The sequence below is a fragment of the Epinephelus moara genome, chromosome 9, assembly GCF_006386435.1.
Source record: "Epinephelus moara isolate mb chromosome 9, YSFRI_EMoa_1.0, whole genome shotgun sequence".
Taxonomy (NCBI): Eukaryota; Metazoa; Chordata; class Actinopteri; order Perciformes; family Serranidae; genus Epinephelus; species Epinephelus moara.
In genome coordinates this window covers 29,872,570-29,893,867 of record NC_065514.1, presented here as the reverse complement: position 1 = coordinate 29,893,867, position 21,298 = coordinate 29,872,570, and the positions used below count along the sequence as shown (strand labels likewise).

General features: G+C 39.8%; 1 protein-coding gene across 2 annotated transcripts; it reads left to right on the top strand.

The window, feature by feature from the left end:
- The first annotated feature begins 417 nt into the window (after positions 1-417).
- tmem174 (transmembrane protein 174) lies at positions 418-4,579 on the top strand. 2 transcript variants are annotated; one of them, XM_050053195.1, is made up of 2 exons: positions 418-1,577; positions 4,157-4,579. In XM_050053195.1, the coding sequence occupies exons 1-2, from the start codon at positions 896-898 to the stop codon at positions 4,264-4,266; spliced, it is 792 nt and encodes a 263-aa protein (XP_049909152.1). In that variant the 5' UTR covers positions 418-895; the 3' UTR covers positions 4,267-4,579. The 2 variants fall into 2 exon arrangements, with proteins under 2 accessions (XP_049909152.1, XP_049909151.1); XM_050053194.1 differs by having other exon boundaries at positions 428-1,581; positions 4,157-4,576.
- Positions 4,580-21,298: the final 16,719 nt, after the last annotated feature.

The following is a 21,298-nucleotide window of genomic DNA, read 5'->3' as shown; positions in this document are numbered from 1 at the left end:
AGTTTAACATAAATTAAGCTTTGTCACACAGCCATTAAAGGAGAATCAAACTAATAGAGAGTAAAGCCTGCCATACAATAAGTGAACAGGCAGCTTTAGCAGACACCCTCTGTGAAGTGTGGAGGCTCTTTCAGCTTGACGCCTGCGTGTTACGTGTGGGTTTCACTTTTTGTGCAGCTCATTTAGCCTCTGACTGTAACACGTATAGCGTGATGTGTTTTTAAGCCCCTCCACTTAACATGCTAGACTGATTGTTCGACTATTGCAGCACGAGCTGTCACTGATAAGTTATGCATAACAGCGCAGATGGGAGACGTGTCTGTGTGAAATGACATGTGACAAGGTGGATTTCAGATCACGTTCTATGCGTGCAGGAATCTCCCTTTCTTCTTATTTTTCTGCTTCTCAGACAGACTTTAAACACACCAAATCTTCTCTCATGGTCTTAATACCTCACGATATGCTCTCTGGGGGCCGTTGACATGTCTCATACCTGACTAAAATATGAACCATATAGGGATTATTGTAAATATAGTTCAGTCTTGTGTCTGGATGCTTTTATTTTATTGTGCAACAGTATGTTTATGACATTAAAATTGTTCCATGAATTCTCCAAACAGACCTTTCTGCCATTATCTGCCCTAATTCACTAAGCCATTATTCAATAGTAATCTTGTTGTCCACATGAGTTCATTCACACACCCTGAAAAAGAGAAGCTGCCATTTGAAAATGGTGATTGATACTGGTACACCATGTTCTTACAACAAACAGAATTCAAGAGCAGTTTAATTTATAACTTGCCCTCTTGGCTATTAAGTGTCTTTGGAGTTACTTAGTGTTTATTCAGTTTGACTTGGCTGTTTGAAGCAGCGTGCTTCAGAACCCAGGGGACTCATGGACCAAGGTTTCTGGACTAACATGGTTGTGCAAAGGCCTGTAATGGAGACCAACAGAGCTAGAAATCCAACAGCAGCCCTCGGTGGGCCACCTGATGACCCGGCTCGGGTGATCACACCTGCTCTTCGCCCTCATCAGTCACACAGTTTGTTGGATGGTGAGAAGACTGCAGCCGTCCTGCTGTTCTCAGGGGTGTTCCTAGCCCTTGTGGGTGTCACTTTCACTGCCATGGGCTGGTATCAGTATACATCCAATCCTAACTTTGAGTGGACCCAATTGCTGGGCCCCATCTTGATCTCCGTCGGAGGCACTTTTGCTCTTACCAGCGTCTGCAAGTTTGGGATCATCTCATGCTGGCCCTGCATACAGTGGGATGAAGAAGTGCTTGTAATGCCTGTGATGGAGCAAAACTCAGCAGGACATTCTTGTATGATAAGTGGCAGAAATCAACCAATCATGTTACACAATGCAGCGACAATGCTATGCATTCCACCTCAGTATAGCTTTACAGCCCAGGAAGTACACCAGGCCGTTGGGTTACAGCCTGGCAGGTCTGTGAATGGTATCCTTGCAGCCTGTTCTCCACATGACGCTGTACGCTGCGTGGATAATGCAGCATTCACAGCAGAAGAAGGCGGCTCAGCTCACAACACAGAAACAGCAGACGATCGCAGACGAGGCAGGTAGGGAACGGTGCTTACGTGACAGATGTGTCTCCACCTTTTAAAGGAAACTGTTTTATTCCTGCTGAGGTCCTGCATTAATTAAACATGCTGTGATGATGAACATGTGGTTTTACAGGACAGGTGCATGCACCTAAAAAACAAAACAAAACACAGGTCATCAACATGCAAAGGATCCCAGTGAGGAGTTTCGCTTTTTACCCAAAATTGACACCAGAGCACATAAAACTGGCAGAGGAGGAAACTCAGTCTTAAAGGGATAGTTTGGATTTTTTGAAGTGGGGTTGTATGAAGTACTTATCCATAGTTAATGTATTACATACAGTAGATGAAGGTCGGAATGCTCCCAGTTTGGAGAAGCAGACAGAAGTACCACCGCAGAGGCTAAGCAATGTACTGCTGTAGATGGGGGTCAGCAGCAAAATGTATTTTAGCCACTTAATAGAAGGCCTACCAAAAAAAAAAAATTCATCGTAAAAATCATTGTAAGTGGATGCTATACCGATAATATTTTCACTGCTTAATTTTTCCGTTTGAGAGCCCTTTTTTTGGCACTACATTTTCTCAACCGTAGAACTTACGTATTCCTACGCATCTCTCTCTTTTAGCTGCTCAGTCTCCCTCTGTAAACTTTCTTTATTTGTAGCCTATACTCTGGTTCATAAAGGTATCCTCTTCTCTCCACAGGGAATGGCATTTTGTCTCCACTGTCCCCACCACCGCTAGAATTAGTGGTGGATTTGACTCTTTCTTTTGTTGTTGTTTTGTGTCTCTTTGTAGTTGTAAGTTTCTCTTTGAGGTTTTCTTTAGTGTAATATTGTGCCTTTTTTGGTCATTTTGTGTTTTTTTTGTAGTAATTTTATAATGTTGTAACCTCTGTGAGGTAATCTTGAGTCTGTTATTTGGTTTGGGTCTCTCTGTGCCTGTGGTTGTTTTGCCAAGTCTTGTAGTTATTTTTGTCTCTTTGCAATTCCTTTGCATCTCTTAACGGTCTTTTTGTGTCTCTCTGTGGCCATTTTGAATCTCCTCCTGGTCCGAAGATGTTATTTTAACTGACATTTTGCAGGTGAAGTTTAGGGGGTCCCCTGGGCCTGTGCCCGCTAGGCCCATTCAGTTAATCCACCCATTCCAGCACAGTTGTGCTATTGCATAGGAATATGAAAGATCTACAGTTGAGAATATGTAGTGCCAAAGGACTGTGCTGTCTGACAGCAAGGTAAAGCGGTGAAAATTTTGTCAGTATAGTGTACACATAAGCTGATATTGATTTTTTTTAGGTGGGATTTTGTTGAGATATCTAAAATACATTTTGGTGCTGACCCCCATCCACAGCAGTACATTGCTTAGCTTCTGTCTGCTTCTCCAAACTGGGGACGTATTGACTGACATCTACTGTTATACACAGACTATGTATCAGTACCTCATACAGCCCTACTACAAAAAATCTGAACTGTCCCTTTAAGTCAGATGTGAGTGTGTTAAACATTCACAGCTTCTCATTAAAACAGAGTGTGCCAGAGTTCATTTCTTATTAACCACAGGATCACTTTCCACTTGGCCCAAAGTGTTTTTGGCCGTCAGTACTCTCTCCGCCAATTATGGTGGAATGAATCTCTTTATAACAGTCAACACACTGATATTGATTCACATAAATGACTATGGTTTACAATGTGTCACATAAGTTCTGGTCACTCTGAAAAAGTAACAAAATAAAACTGTTTAGTTAAGAGGGGAAAATGTTGAGAAGAGATAATCAGTGCAACACTCTATTAGGCTTTTCATACAATAAAATAAGCCTTGTGTCAATGAAATGAGGACAATTAAAACCCAAATAGTTTCTCACTGAATCATTCTTAGCTGTGTTGATATTCACTTCAGTCTTTCTGGCTGAGCTGTATCATCAAAATGTGGCCTGCACTGCACAGAATTAACACTATAGCGTCATATCAAACACATTTTACAGTGTTTATGTGCTTTGTAAAGGAAAAGCTAATTGTGGCATGATTTTCTGGTTCATCATATTTTCCCACCTGTTCCTAAACCAAGTGCTGAGGGAAACATAACATTGTGTATTGTCATAAAACAAACTTTCTTTCCACTAATTGCAGGATCTCATGTATTTGAAATCCAATCAAATATCCTTGGACAGACGCTCCGCTGAATGCAAAGCTGCATTCCATTACTGGAAAGTTACAAGTTTTCACTTTCTTTTATTGTTTTTAGACGATTACTCCCAGCAGGTTTCCAGGAAAGTAATTCACTTTAATAAAAGCAGACAGCAGGAATAATACAGTTAACCTAGGATAACTATAAACTGCTGCCCTGATCATATTGAACACATGCTCTGCTCACCAGCTCTCACTTATGTTGTCACAACTTCTGACCTGTTTCAGTGTGTTTCCACTGGTTAATGCCAAATAGAGGAATGATCAAGGGAGAAATTGCTCAGCCTCAGTGTTTTCTTTTAAAGGGCAATCGGCTTCCTAACTTTAAGCATAACCAATGGGGCCTGTAAACATTTGGATATTAGCCAGCTCTTGTCTTAAATCCTGCCTGCTTGTTTGATTCCTTGTAGGACCGAGAGGACAGAGGATGAAAGAGGATGTGTTGACGAGAGCGGCGCTGCCTGTTCACCTCCACCTGCATACGAGGACATCTACCCTTCCTTCAGCAAACACGATCTGACATAAGCACCTCCTGAATCTTGTTAGGAATTTCATGTCTTTCTCAGCTTCCTCTTTCTTTTTAATACGTCAAAGTGATTTGATAAAATGTCCTGCAGAACAAAACGTCCCCTGTATTTCACTCCACAGCAACACAAGAGGAACTTAGCCTGGGTCTCACTTTCCTCTCACAGCTGTTATCATGTACAGTTACCATCATAATTATGTATGAAGTCATAAAATCCACTAAGATGAGGCTCCCTGGAAGAAAAACCTCATTAAAATGGAGATTTATGGACAGACTCAGCTCTATCAGAGGGGCTCTAAGGTTCTGGAAACTTAGAGATACTAAATTTATATTCAGCATAATAAAACACGTATTTATCCAGAGCTTGTTGTCTCTCAATAGCTGCAGAAACCACTGTACATGCCAGTTAAATGTTGGCAGAGGGAATGTGGACAGCCACTATCGCCTGAAACAAACATGGGAACAATTTGCTAGAGAAAACTTTCAAAATATTATATATATAGTCTATATTTTTTTTTCAATGCCGCAAGAAAATTTGCTTCAAAATAGGAAGACATGATAATGTGCATTCACCATTTAGTTGTAACTGTTCACATACCGGCAGCTTTTCTCATATTGGTGTGTGGCGTTTAAAGACAACACAAAAGTCAAAGGATTATCACCTCAACGTGAGCAAATCTGCAAATGACTAGAGTTTATAATCAAAATGAATATGCTGTACTACTCCTACTGCTACCTGAAGCAGTAGTAATAGCTATTGATGATGATAATAATAATAATAATAATAATAATAGTAACAGGCTAATTATGAGAGCCGCAGTCCACTTAGATGAAGCTGTAGTGTTGTGTTTATTTCCTTTTCCTGCAGGATCACTCAGATAAATGCACCAGTTTACTGAGGCGTTTAGTGTCGGTTATGTTTGCAGGATAAACACAAGTGTCACTGCACCACACGGGGGCAGAAACACTGAGGAAATCAATACACCTTCACCCACCGGGTCAGGTCAGGTGGTTTTACCGGGATTAGAAACTGGAGTATAATGCATATCTTAAAAAGACGATGATTATCATAATAAATGCAAAAAATGTCATTGGCATTAAATAAAACAATATTTGCTTTTTTTCTTTTAAATCACGACTTAAAACCTTCTGTTCACATTGCAGTTTTTTTTACATTATGGGACTGTTCATTTATATCTTGCACCCCAACTAACTCTTATTCATCTGCTTCATTCACTTTTTGCTTGAATTTTTTTTTTATTAAGGCCTTAAATGTTTGTTTTTTCGTATCTCACTGTACAGCACCTGTCTTCTTTTTCATGTCGAAAGGTGCTGTAGAATATTAATAAACTCGCCGCGCCTAAAATAATCATTGTTAATAATTAATGAGCCAATTGCCGTCTTCGTTTCGTACTTTTTTCCTCGAAGTAACGCTCTGTGGATGGACACGTGGATAGAATAAAATTAATAATAAATTGGGCGAAATAAATGAATGAATAATTTGCGTAAATATAAAGTGCAGAAATAGGTCTGTATGCAGATACAGCCAGATCATATCAGTGAATAGTAAAAAATAAAAACCCTCTATATCTGTGTTTATTAATTCATTCGTATTTAATTTGATTAAATTAAATAATGTATTAATTTAATCGTGATTGAATTAGGAGCCTTTGGAGAAACACGTTTATTTAAATTGTATTTATGTATTTAGAACTTTTTTCCCTAGTGATACCAGTACCTAAAATTCTGCTTTGTTAATGACAGAAATCTAGATTAAAAATAAAAACTGTAGACGAAGCGACATTTTGGACTATATTTTGTGTCATGAGCTTGTCGGTGTGCTCTGCGTCATTATTTAGGCTTTACGAGTCACAAACTGAATCCCAGCAGCAGTGATGAAGTTTCAGCTGAGCTGATCTGTTAGAGGCGAGGTGACATGTCACTGTGCTCAGCTCGATAAATATTGACTCCATAACTAAAAGTATATTTTCCCCCAACACTTGCTGAAATCCCCCCTAAATTAACTGCCGACATTGCTCCAAAAAAACACGCGCACTCCAAATAACTCCCCCACCCCCCTAAAAATTGAAAATTCATAGCAATTTAGAAAACATCCCAAGACCTCCTTCAAACTTGTGCCGTTTGCCTGCAGATCTGAAACCGCAGCGCAATATGACTTTCATTATTTTTACAGCACAGTAAAATGCGGGTGGCCGACAGGGCCCATTATTTCACCATTCTGGAGCATTGGAGACGATTTATGAAAGTATTACGGAACATGTTGAACGATAACAACTCCGAAATAAAAGAGAGGCTGAAAAAAAGAAGAAAAAGTCCCATGAGAACGCGAGTCCTGATATGAGGGAGTGAGTTTTAGGGTTATGAATGGGTTATTAGCAGTCATTTTGTGGTTAATAATAAGGGAAACCACTTTATTATTTCCAGCTGGAGATCCTTTAAATAGAAAAACAACAATAATTAATAATTTACAGTTATGTACAAAACACTGATTTGGCAATTAGCCTTTATGTCCTGAGACATGATGATGTCTGTAACGAGGTGGATAAACTCTTCTGCAAATTAAAAACGCACAGAGCTCATTAGTCTATAACATTAAAGCTCAACAGGTGTTTTTCCTTCTTTATGTATCTCTGCTGGACTGAACCAACTCTTACTCACTGTGTTTTTTTGTCACGTGTTTTCCAGGATGAGCGTGCATTGTGCGGCCACTAAAGTGGTTTGATTGTGCAGGAGGGCCCGAGCTGGAGGCCCTCTCACTAAACCACATGTGCTCCCAGCTAAACATTTGTGGACGGATTTGGAAACTACATCTGAGATGGCATTTTCCTTTTGAAATCAAAAATACCAAAGGGTCAGATAATCCCTCGAAATCATGATTAGACTAGAGTAATTAGCACTGACCTTGCTCTGCATGCTGGCAGCCAGTGGACACAGCCATTGTGTTTGCATTGTTACACCACCATACAGCCATATGGTGCATGCTAATAAGGCTGAGGAGGCTTGGTCTGTGCAACTCACAAAACAGCTGAAGTTGGTGTTTAGACTGTAACCTGAGCTCATTGTGTGAGCATATTCCGTTAAAACACTGCGCTCAACATGGGGCTTTGTTTTGACTGACAGAAAACTGCAACATGTATAGCCGACCATAGGTGTAGATTCCGGGGTTGCAGGGGACACGTTTCCCATAATATTTCAAATGTGTGTATTTCTCCTCCCCAATAAAAACATGACAGTATCAAAGGACTTTTATTTTTATAAACTGGTGCAGTAAATGCACAAACTGATGCATAAATATTCAACAGAATGCAGGAAATTGTTGGTTGCTCAACATTTTCTGGCAGAGGACTCCCAAACACCCATTTCAGATGTGTCCTCCCCCCAGTGTTGAAACAAAACCTTTGCCCTTGTGGCTGACACTGTAGACAAACTTACAAAAGAAACAGTTTACAGTCAGTTTTGTTTCAGCAGTTTTCCAACCTTCCAATTAACAGACACAGAAGTGTTCATTTAACCTTTTAACATGCAATTTCCTCCTTTTGTTCCACCTTATGTGGCTGTAAGGTGCATTAAATCATCTTATTTTAGACTGACTGACTGTTATAACTCTTCACTGAAGATATATGATGTTAACACTGAGTGAAATCTTAAAACCAAAAGATTCTATATTTTCTATGCTTGCACTATGCCTTTAAAGCGAGATATTAAATTCAAATCTTTCATTCACATCTCCCGAAAATGTAGCCTGACATATTTGCTTTCTTTGGAAACTTTATCAGTTAGAAAGTTAAGAAAAGTTTGTACCATTTCTGGCTGCGCACAGCTCAGTTTTTATGACTGCTCCACTGCAGGCGTCTCCGTTTCAAGGGGTTACTTCTTCTCTTAATTGCTAATGAACCTACTGACTTATTAAGTAAATGATCAGCAGTAAGCAACGTAATTTTTTTTTAAAAATATTTGCATTATGTAACCAAGCTTCCACGAAAGGGTTACCCAGATAACAAAATAGATGTTTTTACTTACCTTTACTCACTCCATGGGCGTAGATTTCAGGGGGGACACAGGGGACACATCCCCCTCAATATATAGTGCATGTACAGTTGTCCCCGCAATAAAAAAAACATAACGATAAAAAAAAATAAAGTAGCAGCAGTCTTTTATTTTGATGAAACTGAAGACATTTCCTCTGTAAATTGATGCAGAAAAGGCATCTTAAAAATGCATAAAAATTCACCAGAATGCAGGAAAACACTCAAAATCTCTTGGGAAAAGACCGAACCCCCTGTTTCATATGTGTCCCCTCCAGTGTTGAAACAAAACCTACGCTCTTGACTCACTCACTCAGGCAATGATTCCCAAACTTTTTTTTTCTTTTGACCCCATGATACAAAGTGATTGTGACCTCTTGTCACAGGTTGCACGTATTTAAGCTCGGAGCAGTTCTGTCAGAGTGATTATCTCTTCTTAGATTGTTTCATTTAAGAATTTTTAGAGGCTTAAAGAGGTAACACTGCACAGTTTTCACACGAAACAGCAGCAAAGACTGGAGAATAGTATGAAAATATAAACTGAAGTAAACATGGATTTCTACAGCAGAATTAATTTTTTTATGCATTTTTTGAAAAAACACTGCTTTGAGAAAATGGTCTCTACGAAAAAGTGTTGACAAAGGGTTCTGTTGAGTAGCAAATACACTTTCTGAAAAATAACATGTTGCAATTAAATTTTTTTATTACGTACTTCTTCATTAATGTGAGTGTCACAAACAAAGCTCCACTTATTTTCATTAGATGGAAATCTCATGGACATATATTTAAATCCTGGACAAAGAAAACCCAAAGTTTCCTCATGCCTTGACACCAGATGTAAAAAGAGGAAAAAATGTTTTATGCATTTAAGTGTACCGACCCTTTAAATGTCACATGCATGTGTGGAATTGGCTGTATGTGAGGAAAACTTTTAACTGAAATGACATTAAAGCACACAAGCTTCTGTCAGGACATTATTTTGATGGGGGAGGCAGATCTGGCGAGCCTCATTCACATATTCCTCTGCAAGTCCCTCGTGATTATTTTTAGCAGCTGAAAGTGGCTGTTTTCAAAATAAGTTCCTGACCATATATCAAAAGATCCCAGTGCCACAGTGGTGGGCTCACTCTGGGTGCCTGCTTTCATTTCACTGTGTGTGTGTGTGTGTGTGTGTGTGTGTGTGTGTGTGTGTGTGTGTGTGTGTGTGTGCTACTTCTCGAGTCTGTGCAACTACAGGGCATGAAGACGGGGGACAAATGGATTCCATGTTTGCAGGAAAACACGCTGGAGGCACAGGAAAACTTTGTTGTTTATGAAGAACACGTGAAACCAATCAAATCTGAATTATCTTCCTGTTGTTCCAGCTTTTGTCGTTTGCAGTTTTCAGTTCACTCGCCAGCAGTGTCACCACCCAGAGAGCAGGTCTGTGTCTGTGCATGAAAGGTAGATAGTTTACTAGACCCACACACAGTTAACTCACATGCACCCGGAGTCTCACACCGCACACATGCATTAAGTCTTTTCACTGTCACTGTCCCTCTGAAATTTATTTGACTGGTTTGTCACTTTCATATTAAAGTCCTCAGACTTTTTATTGTGTTTCTTCTGGTGGGGAAGGTGGTGAAAATGCAAATTATCAGCTTTTTTTTTTTAATCCTTAAGAAGCAGGAAAAACAAACTCATTTACTCTTGTTTTTTTGTTTCTCTTCCTTTAGCTTCCTCGCACACACACGCGCACAGACACACACACACACACACACACACACACACACACACACACACACACACACACACACACACACACACACACAAGCAGACAAGTTTGCGAGAGGAGCGTCTAAACCTCAAGGGGATTTGATAAATAGTCAGCCCACAGGAAATGATTTGCAGACCTCCTCAGCATAATAACCCATTTACATACTCATCCTTGTATGGAGCTGTGCTGCACACACAGAAACACACACACACACACACACACACACACACACACACACACACGGAAAAACACTTCTCTCTAACACACACCATATGTGTAGACAAAGGCACAACAGGTACGTGCAATAACTTGGAGACATGCTTACATATGCAAATACCCAATAACTTGCCTGGAAAACACACACACACACGCTCACACACACACACTTTTTGAGATAGAGGCTGAGATGCCTGACGTGACCTAATGTGGGCAAACTATCAGCTTCACTCAAGTCATTTTTCATTTTTTATTGACTGCACGCCAACGACTGCATGCAGCCATGATAAAGTCATCTCCCCTTCTCTTTCTCTCTCTAATAACTTTCCCCTCACAGATTTTTACGGCCCTCCCCGGCTGCACCTCAAGGAGCAGGTGTTCAGCTCATTCAGCGAGAGCACAGTGAGGTCAGCTTCATGTGCAACGTTATTGGAAATAACCATATATGTGTTATGAGGGCAACCACAGTGGATTTTACTGTGTTCTGAGTGCTATTACATGTGTCCTGTGTAAGGGTCAGTGCTTTGTCCCACCGCAGGAGGACATGTCATGTGGAAAAAGAGTTCTGAGACGATTACATTTATGAAGAGAATTTCATTTTGTGTATGATAAGGGGCTCTAGGTCTCATGAGAATTATATATGACTTTAACAAGTATGAGCCTTTACACGTGGGGTATTATATTGTATATTTCATTGACACATGCAGAAGTTATTGAGTGTCAAAATGTATGTATCATACATTGAACTTTGAGGGTTGTCTAACTGAACACAAAACATATTAAACAAAAGAGCAAAGGAGACATTTTTTCAATCGTGTCCAATCTGCAAAGTGCTAAAGACAAAAGATTAAAAACCAACAATAACAAAAACAAAGGGTAAAACCAGGCTGTCACACAATTTCCATTTAAAGGAGACACAGCAGAACTGCACTCTGGAACACTCTCTTTGACCTCAAAATATTGAGCTGCTTTTAAAATATAATTTTGACTTATATCTATTTATGTTATTTTAACCCTTGTTAAGATTGCTATGATTTCTGTTGCCTTACTTTCTCATTATGAAGCACTTACATAATCAAATGTGTCCTCCTGCCCAGGGACACTATTACATCTGCAAGTGTATCTCAGAAATTCAGACTGACAGGGACGTCTCCTGGAGGGATATTTAAGGGATTAAATCAACCAATCAGAAGTAAAAGGAAACATGACTTTTAAGTTTTTAATATTGCTTAAATGGTTATAAATGGAACTTTTTTTTTTTTACATTAGACCTAACCCTCCACAGTATATCCTACAGAAAGCAGTCAGACTTTTCAAAAACATGAAAGGACAAACAGCAATAAATATATACTTTATACAGTATAAACTGTAAACCAACCAGTATTTTACTTTGTTGTTTCACTCTGCAACAAACGTTACAACAAAACACCTGCACCTAGTCCTTGATTATATATCGATTACTGTGGGAGTAAGAGTATTAAAAGTACTAGCATCTATTAACTTTACAGTGCATTATAGTATTTAAATCATTATATAATAATACTATATCACTGCCATAGCATTGTATTTAATGTTATGGCATTATGCGCAATATCATAGTATTCTATTCCATTTTTATTATGTATAGCGTTGTATTATTACTGTATAGTGTGTGCTAATATACTGCACATGTATATACGATTATATATAATAGTATATACTTTATTCATACCAACAGAGCAGGGATACTCAACGTGCTTTGCCTGGGGGGCCACTTTGCAAAAATGTCAGGAGGCAAGGGGCCAGTTAATAAACTAATATTAATGATAAATATATCAGTAATTAGCCTGGACCTCTGTCTGGGGATCTTGGGGATCCTCCACTGGCACTTTTTTTTTTTTAATTTAAAAAACAAAACAAAACAAAACTATTTTGATGCTTTTTTGTGCACTCTGACACATTCAAAACACACATACACACACAAAAAAATAAATAAATAAAAATCCCAGCATGAAGCAGTTTATTATTAGTGTCAATTAGAAAATGGCAATGTCAATTTTTGCACAAATATTTGCACAATTTACTTATGTAGTCAAATATATATATATTTTTAATGTCATCTCTCTAATTTCTTGAAATATCAAATATCATGATTATATAATGATTATTATGATAATTTCTTGTCTCCGTGCTGCTGTAACGTGAACTTCCCCTAGGGATCAAAAAAGTCTTATCTTATCTTACAGTAGACAAATAAATAATATAAGGCTTAAACAGTATAATAAACATCATACTGATGAATATATATTTAGCAGAAAGAAGCATGTTGTGAGTTCAGTTCATCATCTTCCAAAGTGGTTTCAAGGTGGGAAAGAATTCCAAAGCAGGTCCATTTATAGGAAACAGATCTGCTGCATTAAATGTAATGTGGCTTTAAATTTTAAACTTGCTGACGATTTACAGAAATAACAACATCAATCCTCACAACCTCATTCTTACATGATCCTCGTGCTCATGTTCTCTCACTTATCACAGAGTGGACACCTTTGTGCTCAACAGCCTGACACACTGAGCAGATTGGTCCTGTTTTCATTTTAGTCTTTAGTATTTTAATATATGATATTATTATAATAACGTGATAGTGAAGATAGTTGAATATATTTTGGGTGGAAATCATATCTCATTACTATTTGATGCTGCAGTGAAAGAAACTGCAACACAAAGCAAACAGTGAGAAATTATTAATGGCGAGTTTATTTACTGTTTGAATGGTGATTAATCAGTGATTTAGTCAAACTCCCCAGATGGTGAAAGGAGCTTTCCTGGTCATATGAAGCGAAGCTGAAAGGACAGAGACTTACTTATTTGGCTGAGCGATGCCCCAAAAGGATTACTCTCCCAGCTCCCAGGTTTCCATTCCTCCCCTGTCAGTGAATACAACAGTAAGTATAACATTTCACACTAACAGAAATTAGGAGCAAGGAGAAAAGTAAACATGGGAGAATTTGGGAGCTGGGTATTTTGGAAAAGAAATCCTGTGTTTGTATTAATATTTCACCTCTGGGAAAACTTCTGTCACTGACAATTTAAAGGGCATGCAGCCAACATTATGTCAATTTGCTGTTACGGTGGTATTTATGACTTTATTGAATTAGGGCAGAAAGTCTGCGGTGGGTCGAGATGTTTCGGGGCGGGTGGAGAGGCGAAGAAAGAGGAGAAAAAAGAAGAGCGAGGACGGAAAATGAGGACTTATTTTTGTTTCAAATGTGTTTCCGTCCACATATGGTCCTTGTTTTGGCCTATATACTGAGAATCTCAGAGCTGACCCATGACCCAGCTCCTCAGACTAACATGATTCTGGCTGTCTCACTTTGAGTTCAATTTGACCCCGAGTCCCCGAAGTTCAAGGGTCACCTCCAGGGAGCAGCAAATTAACCCAATGTGTCAAACCTGGCATGACACCATGTTCAGCCGAGCTCTGCTGTTTTAATATTCTCATTTCCACTTGCATGCATTTGATATAACGCCAGTCTTTTTTGTGGGTTATTTTAAATTCTGCGTCTCTTCAAAGTTTATGGTGTGTGGCTAATTTCCCCCCTCATCCTTTTCTGCTGAAAGCAATCACTCTCTGTCTCAATTCTCTGTCTCTTTTCTTTCTTTGACATCTTCTTCGTTTCTTTTAGGCAGGACCTCTCCTTCTGATCTTCCCTCTTTCTCTCACCAGTTCTCTCCCAGCCTCAAATCCTTCTCTCTCTGTGTCTGTCCCTGCGGTTAAAGACGTTTCAGTTCAGCTGTCACAAATTATGTTCGCCTGCCCAGCTGTCAAAACAGGGGGGTGTCCCTTTCATTCCACCTCACATACTACGAAAGGAGATGGGAGGGAGGAGGGCTTTAACGCCCGTGTTTGGACACAAGCAATTATCTCTAATTATTGTTTTTCTTTTCAGTTTCCCTGTCCCGATGGAGGTCCGACGAGACGAACATGCAATAATCCGCTCCAGTCGTCCAGAATCAGCGGGCCTTCGGAGTCCAGGCTCGGTCCTGGGACTCTGTGGCTTTCATCTCAATGTGAGTCAGGAGTTGATTCAAACATGGAGTGATGGGAGAATTAACCCCTGGGACCCAGCTTTCAATGGGCTCAGCTAAGAGATTATATGTGTTGATGGCAGGCTTTTATATGCACTGGGCTTTCAAAACTTCAGCTGTTAAATCAAGGCACAGGATCTTCACCTTTACGTCTTTAGTATATGCACCCCCTCTTCTCCCTCCCAGCACCTCAAGTTTTGTCTTTCTACCCTTAAACTGTGCGTGAGACAGGGTAACATTGCTTCTGAAGTGACACAGCCCACAACTTCACAAATTATACCGTACATGTTCAGAGCTGAAGGACTCTCATCAGACTGCCACTGGGAGTTTACGTTCGATGTGCAGCCTCAGATTCCCATGACCGTCGCCGAGCCTTTGGGATTCAAGCTCTTTTTAGTGCATGTGAATATATGTGAAATAGCGCTTGAAAGTAAATGCACAGAAACATGAAGAGAGGAACAGAAACATGCAGCTGATGTCAGACGAATTGGATCATCCTCGAGATTTGTAATTAGTTTGAAGCTGACATCTTTGGTGGTCCGCGCAGGCTTCTAAAGCACGGCAAGGGAAAAAAAAAAAAATCCCCGTCCGTCTTCGCAGACTTGTACAACATGTTGCATGCATCCTTTGGTTTCCACATCCATGCCAAAGCCAAAGGATGTTTTGGCAAAACAAAAAGCCACACGTCTCAAATGTGACTGACACGAGGGATGTCAAGGGGAGAAAAACAAGAAAACAAAAGAGGAGACAGCAAATGAGTTAAAGTAACTGTAGAAAACACAGAACAGGAGACGAGTTCAAAAAACAGCACTTGCAGGTTTGGATTTCACTTTCCTCAGATTCCAAAGAATATGGCATCAGGCTTAGCCTCTGTTAGCCTGACCTCTGTCACATGTTGTCCCTCACTCTCCTGGAAATGCTCCCCGCTGAGACTGTTTATGCCTCTTAAAGGCCCGATCCCACAACATTTTTTTGCGAATTAAATTAATTTCAGTGGAAATCGCTGGCAGGGGGCAAAGTAAATCCATGCAAATTTTTTCACGTCGAGGTTAGCTTTACTCTAAAATAGCAAGCTGTCTTGACAGGGCTGACCTTTCAGGGAATGGAGAGCTTGAGAGTTGAAAATAGGGGAAACTATCGTAGCTTATCAGCTGTGTGTTGTATGTCCACTGTTATGTTAACCTACATTGTTGCAGTACAACCTGATCCACAAAAGAGACATGGTTCTTAGACCGGAGTCTATGGTAAAAATATGTCTCTTAAAATACATTGTGTGTACTTACATCTTCCTGTTAACAACAACTTATTAGCTTGTTCACTGACAGTATGTTCACAAGCTCATCTGTATTGAATGATTTACAATCCTGAGATGTCTGGGGGACTAAATGGAAAAGTATGGAGAAAATATAAAGACTTTGACTGACTAGCACTAGCATGTTCCTGGCTAGCCATTAGCTTCAACAGTGGTTCGCAAAACATTGCCTACCTGCAAGTAGTTTCTACATCACCCTACCATTGCACTACCTATTTAGCAAAGATACACTTATTAATTTTGCTGTGCCAATTTCTGGTGTGACTTGGCCTTAAAGGGTAAGTTCAGCATTTTTCAACCTGGATCCTTTTTTGCCCATGTTTTTGTGTCCAAGTGACTAATGGGAACAACAGTTTTTGAAATTGGTCCAGTACTGAGCGAGACCACTGCAGACAGACAAAACAAAACAAGCTGCAATGTAACTACTTGGTTTTTCTTTGCACTGTCCATTTACGTCCACTAAAAGTGTGCCACTGCTCAGATTGTTATTCTAAGCGTCTGACAATTTATGGGAAGGATCTCTACAGAGATAGACCTTTTTGGTAAAGAGTAAGATCCTTTTTATTTGGGTAGAAACAGACCCAAAATCCTTACAGACAAACTCACCAGACTCCAACTAAATAAATAGATAAATTTTAGCATAGTAAAACACACTTCATTCAGTGTTGACAAAGATAAAATAAAAATCACAAAAGCCATCATGGCTAATCTCTTCACTGTTCTGACAATCACCAAGTCTGCTTTGGATTTAATAAACCCTTAAATCATCCAGATATGTGTAACAATTAGCTAGCTATGTATAGCCAGGCTAAAACTGCTGTTTATATAAATGGAGTCTGGTAGGTTTGGTGATGGTGATTTCAGGGCTGTTTCTGGTTGAACAAAAAAGATCTTACTCTTCAACAAAAAGGTCTATATCTGTAGGGCTTCTTTCCATAATGTTGTCAGACATTAAGAATAATAATATGAGCCCGTCAGTGGCAAAAACAAGGTCTTTTAGTGGATGTACATTGACGTTGCGAATATGCCCCTAGTTGTTACATTGTGGCCTGTTTCACAGCTGCCAGCTACAGTGGTCTTGCTCAATACTAGACCAGTTTCAAAAATGTTGTGTTCTTATCAGTCACTTAGACACAAAAATATTGGAAATAGGACTCGTGTTAAAAAATATACCAAATTTACCTTTTAATCCAGTTCTGGTGACAATCTAGTACTATCTGTTACCTGCCTCTATCAACAATAGGGCTGCACAATATGGGTGAAATGTGCACGATACTAAAGATATTTTCTGATATCGGTATACATCAAGACAAAGTATGCAAAATCACTTATAAAATGTTCAAATCAATGAGTCCTTTCTATCTCAGAAATACAGAAAAGACAGCATGGAAGTTAGCTTATATGCAATTTAACATCTGAATCCAAAGCTGGTCGTGACAAATCCAAACCTCATATTGCATTTGGTCACATTATAATATAAGCCTCTAAATGTAATGTACATTTCACGGACCAACGAGATAAGTATATATGGTACATTCACACATGTAAGAGTATATATGCTTCTTTTTGTGTGGAATAATTTTGTCTCTGTAAAAGTCATCTATGTCACTGAAAACCACTAAAGCGAGCTCTGCCTTATTGAGTTGTGAGCCTTCCATGTGCTTGATGCATTGAGACCTCGATCCTCCCCTTGGGTTTTCCCTTAGAGAGCCAAAATGGCATTCATGTAGTAGCACGTGAAGGATAGACACTTAGAATGAGTATTTCCAAATGTGATAAAAGAAGCTCATTTAAAATTGTTGTCAGCAAACAAACAGCCCGGTCCCAGGAAGAAATGTTGGCATTGTACAAACTGTTCAAGACCAACAAACTGGTTGTTTTTTAGCAAGACTTTGGCAGCATTTCCAGCCTTGATTGTGCCACATATAACTGCGTATTCTAAGCCCAAACATGACCTTTTCCTAATCATAACCAATTGGGTTTTTATGCTAAAACATAAGCACACGATAACCACGTAAAAATTCAGCCAGTGGTGTAGTGGAGGGCATATGCAGGTATACAGTGTTTACCCACCTCTTTTTCTGTCAGCCAATAAGCCACTGGAATGTATATATAAGAGAGTATACCAATTTCCTCTTTGCAACCTATCCATCTACCTAGTAGTGCCCACCTCATCAACTACCACTGCACTACTGGTTTCGTAACTATAGTGTATAAAAAAATGATAGACGTAGCTTGTGTGACATCACCCATGGGTTTTTGGACTCCCGCTTGGAAGCCTTGAGTTTGGCATTAGGCTGTGGCATCTTTTTTTGTTTGTTTGTTTTGTTTTTGAAGCCAGAAGTGACAAAATTGGACAAGAGTGTGGAGCTGTGGAAGAGCGAGAGGTTGATCCCACTGACATGCCAAGGAAACTCAACAGAAAGCAGCAAAGCAGCTCTGCCCTTAATTATGTGTAACTTTAAGCATTGATAACATCTAAACTGGTAAGTTATAGAAAAATGAACCCTGTGTACAGTTGTCATGAACGGGAAAATTAGCTACAGAGACCAAAACTGTGTTTTTCTACTAGGCTGTAAATATGTTTATTTCTGCTGGAAAGCTGAGAATTTTAACTTGGAGGTCGATGGCGACTGGCTCCTCTGGAACCAGCCTCAAGTGGTTATTTAAAGAACTACAGTTTTTGGCACGTCCATGTTGGCTTCATTTTTCAGCCCTGGAGGTTGCTGCTTGGTTTCCATTACATACAAAGGTACATATATTATATATCGAGCCCCTAAAGTCCCGAAAGGTGATACTTTCAAAATCTTGTGCACACAAGATCACCTTTGGGATTTTAGGAGTTCTGTACATTTCTGGAATTGGCAGAAACGTACAATGCCAACATCAATTCTGGCGACTGGGTTAAACTACATTGACATATCGCCTTATTATGGTTGATATGCTGTACATGTCAGCGAACAGTTGCTTATTTACACATCCAGCATGTAGGGAACAACATTCATATGGAGCTGTGTTTGTGGCAACCTTGTTAACCTACAGTAAGTAAGCCCACTCACCTTTTAGCTCCGTTTTATTCTCCACAAACATCTGAAGGAAATATTTGGCACTTTAGCTGCTTCCTTATTTAGCAGCTAGTTGCTAACTTTGTATGTCCCGTGGTGTTAGACAGATAGCTCACAAAGGGCTTATTTGAGATTTTTTTGCTGAAAACAGTTGTCTGGCGACACAATGTGATCCATTGGTAATATAAACAAGTGAAATCGAGTGTTTTCATCTCATTTCAGCCAATTGTAATACTCTATACTGAGCTTTGTGCTGCTATGTCTCCCTGCCCCATCCCCCTTCGATCCTGCCACCCCCTCCCCATCTTCACATTGTCCCAAAGGTGGTACCTCTTGGCTGGTGTCACATCCACCCCCCCCTTCCCCTCCTCTAATTCCTCTCTCCTACGGTCTGATCCACCCTTTTTTTGTGTCCAGAGTCTATAGTGGAGACATTACATGGTAAATCTCCATTGTCCAGCCTTGGACTCTGCGTGTAATCTCTCTTGTCAAAGGGAATATTCAGCGATTAGCCCCCGTAAATTACAAGGGGTGATCAGTGCGTCAGTTCAGCCCTCATTAACTGCTAACAGGGCTTCATCAGAACCACCCACATTACAGGGACCTTCAACCTCTCACCCCTGACACCTGAAACCTTCTCACATCAGCTCCCTAAATGCAGATTTCTTTCTTAATCAGAAATACTCTTCTTTTTGTGTCGTCTTGAGGCATCTGGGCAAGACGGGGTGATTAAAGAGCTGCAGTGGTTGTTTGAAAGAGGATAAAAGATCCCTCTGGCGACTGGTATCAAAGTGGCATCATGCTGTAATGAGCAGGTTGTCACTGCCAGCCTGACATCATACTTGCCACCCTGGTAGCCTCCCATCTTTAAAACTTGTTGGTGAGGAAGAAAAAACAAGGAAAGGTGTCATTCAGCGACACGACAGGCCCAGTGCTGCTATCACAAGACCACCCATCTGTTACATATGTTGGACAAACAGAAGAGTTTCTATGTATAATATCTAGCAGATGGAGGTCGGCTGGTGGAGAGGGCACGTCAGAATGGGGTCGTCTATGATGTTGGTCAACTGGTCATTTTTCCCGGCCCATTAACCACCTGGGATCGCTATGTTTTGTCAGCTTTTTCCAAGTTTTAGGTTTCATTTGCCATGCTTTGAAATCAAACACGCCCGCCCGCACACTCCCAGAAACAAGGCTTTCTCTGACAAACATGCATAAGTGACGTCTGCTCCAACCACCTTGCATGATACATGCTTACATGTTGACACTGTAGATATTGGTTACATGAATCTTTTTTGTCCATTTTCTAGAGCTCATATTTTTTTGTCACTTTTTGCCCATCATTCGCGCTAGCTCAGTCACCAGAAAAAAATGTTGGCATTGTATTTTTTTTTTTGCAAACCACGGATAGGTAACATAAATACATTTCATACTTATCAACATTCCTAAAGTGACTGATTACATGTATATGAGCCGGCTTTGTCACTGGGAGGTGGAGGGGATGGGGGATGGCGGGCACCTGGGAGAGGCACCAAGACCAACAAACTGGGTAGTTTTAGTAAGATGTCAGCATTTCCAGCCGTGATTGTGCCACCAAGAAAGGATGTTTTAAGCCAAAACATGATCTCTTTCCTGACCATAACCATGTGGGTTTTGTGCCTTAACATAACCACACTATAAACACAAACCAAAAGTAAAGAAACTTACAGTTTCAACATATCCGCTACATAATGATGTACAAATGTTATATTTACATGGTTTGCAGAAATGCACAATGCCAACATTTACTCTGATAATTGGGTTATTTGCACAGTGGCTTCAGGGATAGCACTGTTGGTCTTTCAGGTGGTCATTCACCACTTTGGTCCAAACTCAAACATCTCAACAATCACCAGATGATTTCCATAAAATTTTGAACAGAAATTCATGGTCCCCAGAGGACGAATCCTGACTTATTCTCTAGTGCCACCAGCAGTTTAAAATCTTGATTCATGCTTTGAAATATCTCAACATTTACTAGATAGATTAGCACAACATGTTGAACAGACATTCATGGTTCCATAATGATTTGGTTCCCTGACTTTTTTGTGTCACTACGAGCTTCACATTTGTGGTCTGAGTGAAATGTCTTGTCAGGTATTGGTTGCACTGCCATTAAGTGTGGTACAGACATTCATGTCCCTCTTAGAATGCTGGGTAAAAATGTTGGTGATCCTCTAATTAAATACCTGCAAAACCGACGTTCCCTCTTTAGCTGTACTTCAGCTGTAGCAAATGCTAGCATGCTAACACTTGAATCTAAGATGGCTGACATGGTAAACATTGTACCTGCTAAACACAGCCCAATTGCCAGAAAAAAAACATGAATGTTTCTGAAAATCAATTTCATATGCGTCATATCAACATTTTTGAAGTGGCAAAGTTCTGATTGCATGTATATGAGCTGACTTTATCACTGGGGATGACGGGATGGTGGATGATGTGACCTTTGACAAGTTATAGACCACTGTTTGAGACCAACAAACAACATGACTGGTTGTTTTTAGCGAGTCATACACGGCAATTC